General features: G+C 38.6%; 1 protein-coding gene across 2 annotated transcripts in view; it reads left to right on the top strand.

Moving 5' to 3' along the window:
* Nucleotides 1–12,180, top strand: part of THBS2 (thrombospondin 2) — a 65,425-nt gene that overhangs the window by 40,030 nt on the left and 13,215 nt on the right. For both annotated transcript variants that reach the window (XM_072141006.1, XM_072141005.1), the window contains exons 14-17: nucleotides 405–512; nucleotides 3,027–3,186; nucleotides 3,859–3,977; nucleotides 8,638–8,872. In XM_072141006.1, coding sequence (XP_071997107.1) covers nucleotides 405–512; nucleotides 3,027–3,186; nucleotides 3,859–3,977; nucleotides 8,638–8,872 — 622 coding nt within the window. The remainder of the gene's footprint in view (nucleotides 1–404; nucleotides 513–3,026; nucleotides 3,187–3,858; nucleotides 3,978–8,637; nucleotides 8,873–12,180) is intronic.

The raw sequence follows: 12,180 nt of genomic DNA, 5'->3' as shown, positions 1-12,180 counted from the left end.
TGGTCATATTATGATGGTTTACAACTAGGCTACATTCACTTGGCCATATGGGGGACGTATATATACGGCCGACGTATATACGCCGTACATACGTCCCCCATAGACGGCAATGGGCGCACAGCGTCATATGGGAGCAGTACGGTGCAGCACACGTGTGGCACCATAGCGCCCCGTTGCAGGTAGAAAGATAGGACATGTCCTATCTTTCCCCGTAATTCGGCGTCGTGCGCCATACATCACTATGGAGAGGGGCGGGGGTGAGCGGCACATGTTACGGTACGGCTGGCACATGTTCATGTGAATGTAGCAGTCAGATGTTTGCTCTCAGTGTTTAAAATATGTGTTCCTAATGGTTATTCTTTGTTTACGTCTGCTCATTTCTTATTTTGTCTATTGCTTTGCAGGATAATTGTCCAATGTTGCCTAACTCAGGACAAGAAGACTTTGACAAGGATGGTATTGGTGACGCATGTGACAAAGATGATGACAACGATTCTGTAGATGATGAAAAGGTAAATTCATTACTAAAGAAAAAGTATTCAACAAATTTAAAAAATATAATCGTGAAAATTTCCCTTTTTTACTTTTCTGTTAAGGACATGTTAAAAAGCTTAGAAATCCTGTAATACTGAAAGTCAAAGGTTCCCCCATAGTAGTAGTAGTAGTAGTAGGAGCCATTTTCTCCGACCGACAGAATGTTTCCATCTAGAGCCCCCCATCCTCCGTTAATATCAATGGTCAATATGACCTCAACCAGGTACAGGGTCCCCTATTAATACATCCATTTCCCTGCTCCTACACTTCAGTTTTGACATCAGAGAAGCGGAACACAGACATGAAAAAAGTTATTGTACAAAATATTTAGAAAAATTGCACAAAATCACCAATAACCTTGTTATTATGTGCAGATATGCTATTTAAATCCCACACTCCTGCAGCATACATCATATCTTTAAAGGCAACCTACCACCCTGATTCTACCTATAAAGGTAGAACGGGTGGTAGGTGGATGAATGGGACGTGAGGATAGCCCTCCTCGTAGCTGCACGCCCTCGTCCTAGTGCCCGGCGCTCTGCGCATGCGCAGAACGCAGACCTTTAGCTGCGCGGCTGCAGGGCCGGAGCTACTGCGCATGCGCAGAAGCACGCAGTTTCCGGGGGACTCGGACGAGGTCCTCGTAGCTGCGCGCCGAAGATTAAATGGTAGGCGGAGTAACGTGGCTACTGGGGCGTGGAGTAGCCGCGACTTGTAGCCTCATGTCCGGCTACTCCATGCCCCAGTAGCCGCATAAAAAAAATTACATATGCCTGTATTAAAGTTTTCTAAAAGATAGCTGGGACGTGAGGATTAGCCCAAAAAAGGGCTATCCTCACGTCCCATTCATCCACCTACCACCCATTCTACCTTTATAGGTAGAATCGGGGTGGTAGGTGCCCTTTAAGAGAGAGATTTTTTTCAGGGTGGTGTAGAATCCTCTATTTAATTCTTCCAGATGGTCAACTGATCATAAAACTATCTAATCGGGTCCAGTGTCTGCACCTGCAGTTATTTTTTACAGTGTTGAAATATTCTGCTAGTTCTCAGTATAGCAAAACATTTTATTTCTGCAATACAGGTAGGAAGTATGGAAACTTAAAGGGGTATTCCGGGAATATGAACTTCTGATACAAAAACCCATGATGCTATAAATAAATTAATGTAACAGAACTCAATGTCATTAGTCACAAAATGGAGCTTAAATAGTTTGATTTTATGATTCACAAAATTTTATAGCCTCTCTAAAGTATGAGGAGTTATAAGCAAGATGGCGGCCACTGGAAACTACAAGTCCCAAGATCCTTTAGTTCTCAGTAACTTATGCTCTGCTCCCAGTGATGACCTAACAGGCTTTCTTGCTCTGTTACCATAGTAATGATGTGTAACTGCCACCACCAAAACACTGGTCATACTGGATGCACTGCAACCAACCTACTACAGCCACACATAGTGGTCAGCTGCAAGAAATGTGATGTGGACATGTGACCTGCGGCCATCTTCTGTCCTGTGTCTTCTCCACGCGGAGGAAATTAACGGACTGATTAAAGGGCCAGTAGCATTTTAATTTTTCATTATAATGTATGTCAACCACATTTTTCTGCTAAGGGGAGCAACAGTTTAAATAACAACTAATTACATATTAGCATTTTAAGGACCCATTTGTATATGAATTATGCTTATTCCTGGAATACCCCTTTAACTAAATTAGATGCTTTGACCTGACAATTGTATTCATGCATATGTTGATAGTTTATTTGTATTTGGGCTTTCTCTTTAATAAAAAGCATCCTATGAAAGTCCATTTGATTTTATGCTGCATAAAGCTATTTTTACTTGTGCGGTTTTGACTTTTGTTCTGAATCTTAAATCTTAGTAACATACCTGCTAAAGGCATATAAGTGTCCTTGGGTCTTCCTGGAAATCCAGACAGATCCTGTTCCCTTCCCCCTGCTGAGACTTGGGTTTAAACCATAGACATTTGGCTCACAGCACATGTCTACTTATTACACCCAGTAAATCTGTCATGTGAAAAGCTTTTGTTTTTCTTCTACAGTGTATTTCACAATCACGGAAATGATTATATCATTATACACAACTGTCAATCCTAGTTGACTTGACCACATCTTATTTGGGGTCATCTAAATAGATTTAATTTAGTCACCCAGGTTTACAGGAATCGAAAGACTGCTTACTTATGTATCCATGCAATCTTTAGCCCCACAACACTACACATCTAGGCAGAATCACAATTACAAATCTGCCCGGTACCCATAATTACAGCAATAGTAAATAGATTCTTCATCTCTGTATGACTCATTACTGTTTTTTATACTTGTAACTTCATTAACTGTCTTTGCATTAAAAGACTTCATTGAAATTGTATAACTGGGATAATATAGTAAAATAACATCTATTCTTTGTATCAGTATCAATAATAGTAAGTTCTATCTCTGTTTCATATATTAAAAACTTTTTTTTTTAATTTTCAGGATAATTGCCCCCTGCTTTTTAATCCTCGTCAATTTGACTACGACAAGGATGAAGTAGGAGATAGGTGTGATAATTGCCCGTATGTACACAATCCTGCTCAGATAGATACCGACAACAATGGAGAGGGTGATGCTTGTTCTGTGGACATTGATGGAGATGGTATGTTTTCTCAAATGATATTGTTTTGGATGCATAAAAGCAGTCTGCTGTGTTCAAAAGTGATCTTTCCAAGATAAACATTTCGATGTCACTAAATAATTGTAAAAGTTCTTTCAATCTTACATTACTTCCAATCATCATGTTTCCATTGCTGTGTGGCTGACATGTTCTCTACTAAGGCAGTGTCAGTGGGTCACTCACACACTTGGCTAGGTTCACCGGCTGTACTGGATTTAATTAAGTGTTTAAGCATCTCCCCCTCTCTTATCCCTCCTGCAATAGCTTGAAGACTAGGACATTTGACTTTTACTTCTTTGTGATATTGGCTTTAGTGTTCATGCACATGCTTGTATTTGATATCTGCATTATAATAATCAACGCTGAACAATGTATCAAATATAATATACCAGTTGTGTACCAAACTGTACCTTACTATGTTATGAACTTATTGATACTATATTAGCATAAGATTGCGGCTTCCCAGTTAGCAATTCTTGCTAAAATGCCACATTATAGCAGCATAAGGACTGCCTTCACAAGGTGCGAGCATGCAGCAATCTTGGTCACTACATGGTCACAATAAATAAAACAACTCTTGACATTGTTTCCATTTTTTTTAAAACAATGAAGGTAATCCTTATATATTTATAATCTGATTTTCCATTCCATCAGACATCTTAAATGAGCGGGATAACTGTCCATATGTGTATAATACCGACCAAATGGATACGGATAAAGATGGAGTTGGTGACCAATGTGATAACTGCCCTTTGATGCATAACCCTGACCAGGTATGTTAAAAGCATGTCAGATGGAGAATTTTTATTCACCATCACATAGATAAATGTTTTTATATGGCTCTGCAATCACAGCTACCCATGTGCTAATATATATATACATATATATAGGCAATGTGTCGTTCAAAGTCAAATATTATAGCTTGGTTTGATACAGACCTTAACTGTGGAATGTAAAACTACTAACAACTGTATCTCCAGGCTGAATAGTTAAAAATTGTGAAAGTCAATGGCAGTCATTCATACCCAGAGGCTTTTGTTTGGGCAAGACAGTTCAATGTGAAATTCAGAGCCTCGCATTTCTCTCTCTGAATGCCTTGCATACAAATGTACTCTTGTGCAAAGCATGAATAACTGTTATATTTAAAAATTTTCACTTTATATAATAATATATGTGGGGTTGAGTGATTGAAATTTTATTTTTTTCCCACTAAAATCTGCCATATTGTAATAGCTTCCTTGCTGAGTACTTCGAGAATGAGCCAGATGCTCAAATAATTGAGCCATGTGACCCAACATTTGTAAGCTTCCATAAATAAAAGGATTGTAATTGCTTTGTTGGGGGACAATTTTGTCTTTTGACAGTGATATCTAGTAAATTGCAATCACTTATTCGTGCTATTTATTAAAATACTTGTATAATACATTCTTATTTCTTCAAGGACTAAAGTTACAATTTCTAGCTGATTTCTGTTACCAATTTGAAAGTTTACTGAGGGTGCATTTACTGAATGTATATTTCCCTATTAGGAAATGTAAAACACATTATTAACACATTTTGGCATCCTAATAAAAGGTAAATTAATTAATCAGTAGTTGGGCTGCAGGGAAACAAAACTTTAGCATTTTACAGTAACTATCACTAGAAAATGAATGCAGCATGAGCTAAGGAGTGGATATTAATTCGGACACTTTATATGCCCTATGAAAAGGTCTAAAAGCAGTGCCCCTTATATTAATAAGGTGTTTTTATAAAATTAAACAGTTTTTCAAATGTTTTGCATATGCACTGTAAATGTACTAATGTACTTAAATCACTAATAATGCTACATAAATCAGGTGACTTTTCACACAATTGCATAAATCAATAGTGCAGATAATAGTAACCTTAGTAATAATTTTTATTAAAGAAATTTGTTATTGTGTCCTTCTTTTCCCTCTGCCTTTCTTCCTTATCTAAGCAGTTTGTGCAAATCATCTTTCTGCTTAGTGACAGCTAAAGATAAGGAAATCTGATAATGATCCCTAATAACGACTTAACTCTTTACAGACAGTCCCAGGATAGTCTAATCTCCTTACAGAACTAAATTGTTAAAACAAATATGCTCTAGGTATGGAAAGAGGTAATCAGTAGCCTCCTTATCTGTCTGAAGTGGACAGACCTCAGAAGGCATTCAGATAAACTGTGTACTGCAGGCAGAAGTGCAGAACAAAGACAGAGAGAAGCTGTTTTACCTGTAATGAAGTTCACTATTGTTTTCTGCACTATTCATTTCTGAAATAAAAAACTCTTTGCATCAAAGGTTTAATTATGCTAGAAATTTAAAAAAAACTGATGCCAGAAGTAAAGTTTCTGCTGTCACCTTTGAATTTCCAGCACAGTGTGTGTGTGTGATGTTTTTAAATTGACACTTTGGCTCAGTATAGTAAATAAGTCAGCCTTCCCTTTTAGTATTAGCTGTATGTATAAATACATTCTTCTTAATTCCTTAAAGATGTGTGAAGAGGGCCGAGCCCGTTCCATATAGGCCAGGTGTTTGCTGCATATTATATATTGTTTGCTGCATATCCCAGTACATAGAATAGACTATTTTTGAACTATAAGACGCTTCTTACTATAGGACACACCCCAGATTTAGGCTTCCAAAAAAGGAAAAATATATTTTACACCAAATAAAATATCCCTGTTGGTCGCACTAAAGCACAGCACACACAGATCAGCTTTATCCATACATTTACACACACAGCTCTACTACATTCAAAGAGTTACACAAAAGCTCATTCATACATTTACACACACAGCTCTGCTTCATCCCTACATTGACACACACAGCTCTGCTTCAGCCATACAGTTACACACACAGCTCTGCTTCATCCATACAGTTACACACACAGCTCTGCATCATCCATAAATGTACACTCTGGGAACTACTGTACACATAAATACACACACAGCTCTGCTATACACACATAAGGAACACAAAGGGAACTGCTCTACACATGAATACATACACAGCTCTACTACACACAAATAAGGAACACACTGGGAACTACTGTACACATACAGACCCCCCCCCCCCCCACCAACCCCTTCCCCTCTTCTTCTTACCATGTCCAAGTGCAGCATGTCCCCATTCTCAGCAGTATGTGGTGATGTAAGATGCATATGATCAGTCACATGATTCTGACATCACCGCAGGTCCTGTAGGCAGAGGGAGAGAGCAGTGCGGAGGCTCTCCTCTCTGGGAGATCAGATGAAGCACTATGTCAGGGCATCATCATCAACAGTGGTCAGGAGGGTCTGGCAGGGCTGGATCCTCCTGACCTTCGGTCTATAAGATGCAGGCACTTTTTAGCAAGATTTTTTCGAAAAAATGTGGTTACACAGAAAACAAGACCACATAGCTCTGTACATGGAAAAACAATAAATTATAGTTTTTTGAATGTGGGGATTGAAAAATGGAAACAAAAACAAAAAGGTCCAAGTTGTTAAGGAGTTAAAATGTTATCACTTTGCTAATACTGACCCTGGGCTTCAACCTACTAGCTTTCATAAATCTCCATTCATAGCTCTTCTGGTTATTGGAAACAAGCTGTATTTTAGAAGCTTACTGTCAGATATTGTTAACATCGTATCTATTCCCTGCTAGCAACTAGTTTTTCCTGCATCAGAATTTTTGTATTGTGTCTGGAGTAAAACTGAATCTCCATTCAGACATTGGCCCACATCTATCAAAAACAGTGCTAACTGCATAAAGTGCGGTTTGCCTGTGAAGTGTACAGGATGCGCCAAATTCATGAATGTAGTGCTCCATTTGACTGTGCAGAAATATGTGTTGCATCAGGTATAGTGCAGCTTCAAAACAAATGGACACTGTTGCGGACTCTTTATAAATACCGTATATACCGGCGTATAAGACGACTTTTGAAGACAGAAAAATCTTCTGTCTTCTCTGGGGTCGTCTTATACGCCAGTAATCGTCTTATACGGCGGCATGGAGAGGGCTCACGGGCTGAGCCCTCTCCATAGCTGGTAAGTCTTTGCTGCATATTGCAGCAAAGGCTTACCGGTAACACCCGCGATCGGTGCTAGCACCGATCGCGGGTGTTTGCACAGCGATGGCTGCCGGCAGCCTCAAAAAGCTGCCGGCAGCCTCAAAAAGACATCGGGGGGAAAATACTCACCCTCCGTTGGCCCCGATGTTCGCGCTGTGCTGTCTTTAGTCTTCCGCGCCGTCTTCTTTCTTCTGCTGGGCGCCGCCATGTCTTTCCCCGGGTCGGCGCCTAGTATGACGTCAGCAGCGGCGCGTCATACTAGGTGCCTGCCGGGGAAGATCAATGGCGGCGCCCAGCAGAAGAAAGAAGACGGCGCGGACATCGGCGGAACAGCGCCGCACTTCGGGGCCACCGGAGGGTGAGTATATAAGTTTTTTCTTTTTTTTTAATGCTGGGCAGTGCTGTATACTACTGGGGGCAGTGCTGTATACTACTGGGGGCTGTGCTGTATACTACTGGGGGCAGTGCTGTATACTACTGGGGGCTGTGCTGTATACTACTGGGGGCTGTGCTGTATACTACTGGGGGCAGTGCTGTATACTACTGGGGGCTGTGCTGTATACTACTGGGGGCTGTGCTGTATACTACTGGGGGCAGTGCTGTATACTACTGGGGGCATTGCTGTATACTACTGGGGGCTGTGCTGTATACTACTGGGGGCAGTGCTGTATACTACTGGGGGCATTGCTGTATACTACTGGGGGCTGTGCTGTATACTACTAGGGGCTGTGCTGTATACTACTAGGGGCAGTGCTGTATACTACTGGGGGCTGTGCTGTATACTACTGGGGGCTGTGCTGTAATGGTAATGTTGTTGTTGTATGCCTTATGTTTATGAGCGACAGTTTTCCTGCTATATACCTGTATGTCATAAGAATTTACATTAAAAAAAGGACCATGTTAAATTTAAATCTGTTTTTTTTTTTTTTTACCGGTGTTTTGTATGCGTTGGAAAAGGGGTAGTCTTATACGGCGTATATATCTTAAACTCTATATTTTAAACAGGAAAGTAGGGGGGTCGTCTTATACACCAGGTCGTCTTATACGCCGGAATATACGGTACATGTGCAAGCAGTTTGCACTAAAAAGAATGTGCAAAGTCAGACAGAAAACTGTTGTAGGGGCTTTAATAAATGTGAGCCATTGAGATATATTTTGGAAGTGTATAATATGGATGTATGCAGAGTCCATTAATAGAAATACTGCATTCTAATTTGTAGAATAAAAAGTTAATTTAGAAATAAGAAAAAGCTAAAAAAAATTGTCACCTTGCTGCTAGTTCTCCATTGCAGCACTTGTGTTACCCAGGGATAAGTGGTATTGCACTCCAGCTACTTTCTGTGTACTGAGAAGAGCTTTTCTCCTTATTTACTTCTAGACTGATCTGGACAATGACCTTGTGGGAGACCAGTGTGATAGCAATGAAGACATTGATGACGATGGCTACCAGAACAATTTAGACAACTGTCCCTACATACCTAATGCAAACCAAGCAGATCATGATAAGGATGGAAGAGGGGATGCATGTGATTCAGATGACGACAATGATGGTGTTCCCGATGATCGGGATAACTGTCGGCTTGTCTATAACCCTGACCAACTGGACTCCAATGGTAAGATACAGTAGTACAGCTTGTTATCTTTATGGTAGATATGTAAGTGCATTATGCTTTATGTTATATGTATTTCTTAATTTTTAAGATTTACAGTATCTTGATTACAAGCTTTTTATAGTGTCAATGCAGAAAATATCCTTTCATTGTCAAGAAATTATAATATAGGAAACAAGGCATTTGAGATGGAAACATTTTGGGATGGATCATTTGATGCAATTTGGATGCAAGTATATATTGGCCAATATTCATGGTAGAAGGGATAAAAAAGAACCATCTGTCATTTTTTAGAAACTGTAGATGCTTCTGAAGACCCACATTTAGTGGGATCAATTTTAAGGGCCTGTATTAGACATAGGTGAAACAGTAATATAGGCGGTACCCTACTTAAGAACACCTGACTTACAGGCGACCCCTAGTTACAAACGGACCACTGGATGTTGGTAATTTACTGTACTTTAGCTCTAGGCTACAATAAACAGCTGCAACAGTTATTAAACGTGTCTGCAAATTAAGCTTTATTGTTAATCCTGATTCTTATGACACCACAACATTTTTAAAATCCAATTGTCACAGAGACCAAAAAATTTTCACTGGGGTTACAAGTATTAAATATACAGTTCCGACTTACATACATATTCAACTTAAGAACAAACCTTAAAAACCTATCCTGTATGTAACCCGGGGACTGCCCGTACTGAATTTCCACCATAAATGATTCTGCCCATATTAAGGCTTCCACATTTGGCTAAAAGCATGTAAGATGCTTTGCCACACTATGCCACTTTATGAAGTAAATACATTTTATCTAGCAGGAAATTTTGGTCAATTCTTCCTTAGATACATGACCATTATGAGGAGAACTTGACACATTTCTGAAGGTGTGTCAATGCTTATTTAGGATGAACATATATGACAATTGTGGCAAAGTTTCTATATGGATATCTCCTACTTCCCCGACATAGTCAAAAGCCTCTCACTAAGGTAAACCAGTTCCCTACACTGTACTGAATAGATGCAAACGCATCGAAACAGCGCTATCCAGAATTGGGAATCTATTCCTTCTGAAGAGATTATCTGGTTTGTCTTATATGCTGCAAGTCATTAGGCTTCCTGAAAATCATGCTTGATGTTAAAGGGGCTGCCTTACATGGTAGCAAAAAGAGGCATTTGAGCCATGAATAAGGGTATAGTTCTTACCCGAAACGCATAGGCGATTTCTCTTTTACCTTGATGTACTCCGTGTGACTGTTTGTATCCGTAATGAAGATAATAAAGATTTGGATATTTTAACACTACAAGTGGATCTCGATGTCTTAGAGCAGGATCGTGTGTTCTTCAAAAAGAGGCATTGTTTTTCTTTTCCCATTCTGGAAAATGTATTTGCATATTTCCCCTACATGACACATGTCTTTGTAGCTTTCGGTAAATACATATTCAGACAAAGGGCACTACTGTCCTACAGCTGCTAAATATATTAGCACCTTATCTACAGAACATGTCACTAAAAACATCTGCACACCTGCCATTCAAGAATGGGGTTGCATGCATATGTGAAATGTAAACAAATAAGCGATATTTGTCTCCATGTACAATACCAGACATCCACACCCCTCCTGTTTTATAATTGTTTGAGTGGGTGTTCAGCAATCTCCCTCATAAACATTTTGGCCCTGCCGGGAAGTAGTGTTTCAACCTGTCTCCTTTTACAGTTATACTGTATGTTGTAAATCTTATTCTTTTCTTTTTTTTAATCAATTGTTTATTCTCAAACAATATTAAATGAAGGAATAAAAATTGTATTTCTAGCTTAAGATATGGACATTCCAGATATGACAGATGCCGTTTATATGCATAAGCTCAGGTTTGACAAATATGAAGTTTAGATGTATAGCTTTACCTATTATAGGGTGATTCCTATAATATAATATAATGATCTGTAATTCGCAGAATATGATGAAAGTACTATGTTTCTCTGAAACTATAACCTACTTTGAAAATAAGTCCTAGCATGATGTTTCAGCCTTCGTAGGGCTGAAATATAAGCCCTACCCCAAAAATAAGCCCTAGTTACAAACGGCTACATCTTCTGAACTGTGGCACCTTTGATACACAGTTTTGGTGTTATTTGGAGAAGAAACCCTTTAACCCCTTCCCCATCTTGGACATAATAGTACTGCACAGGCCATCTTTTTCATGTAGTTGCTCATATTCATTGCCTCTGTCAGTTCCCTCTTTGCTTCAGTTCCCTTCTCCACCTTCTACTTCTAGGGTGAAATCAGCCAAACCAAATAAAGAAAGTTTTGCTGTAGAATTGCTAGAGTTGAAGAACACATATAAATTGTGTGGAATATGCAAATAACACTCAAACCCAAAAAGGGGGGGGGGTTCCACAATACAAGTAGTCAAATGTGAATAAATGTTATTGTTTAGAAAAAAAATTATCAAAAGAATACAAATATGTACTGTTGATGGACAACTGTTCACAGGAAAAATGTGCCTCGGCACTAAACAGCGTGGACTGAAGCTATGTACATCATTCTACACCGTGGTAACATACAAACTGCATGATGAGAATAATGACATATGTTGTCATGCAATCATGGGTAAAAAAATATACACAAAACCAAGGATTATATAAGGATTATATGAGGTATATTATATATATATTATATTATATATATATATATTATATATTATATATTATATATTATATTATATATTATATTATATTATATATTATATTATTATATTATATATTATATTATTATATTATATATTATATTATATATATTATATAGGTATATTATATGAGGTATATATAAACTGTATATTATATAAGGATTATATGCATTATACACAAAATAGACAAGGACAAAAGTACATACGAGTATGCAGATAAAAATGTGCTACTGTGAGTCATAGAATAACCAAAAAGTACAAATGCCCTTACCCATGATAAAAATGAGCCTCACGCTGATTCCGTGGGGCTCATTTTTATCATGGGTAAGGACGTTTGTACTCTTTGGTTATTCTATGACTCACAGTAGCACAATGATAGAATAAGATAGAAATTGAGATTTTCCCAGTCATATTTTTTTACAAAAAAGTTAATTTATGAGTTTAAAGGGAACCTGTCACTAAGAGACCCATTTTTAGCACTCCCCCAGTCCCCACAGAGCATAGTACATACACTGCCAAAGTGTTTTTGTATAAAAAATAGGTTTTACAGAAAAAAAAATATGTTATATTGTACCTTCAATTAGCATCTGCTGTGTGACTAGGCAGTTGCCAATTGGGAGGGGCTG

The sequence above is a fragment of the Engystomops pustulosus genome, chromosome 3 (assembly GCF_040894005.1).
Source record: "Engystomops pustulosus chromosome 3, aEngPut4.maternal, whole genome shotgun sequence".
In the NCBI taxonomy this organism is placed as follows: Eukaryota; Metazoa; Chordata; class Amphibia; order Anura; family Leptodactylidae; genus Engystomops; species Engystomops pustulosus.
The sequence above is the reverse complement of the archived record's forward strand: the minus strand, read 5'-3'. Positions and strand labels throughout refer to the sequence as shown.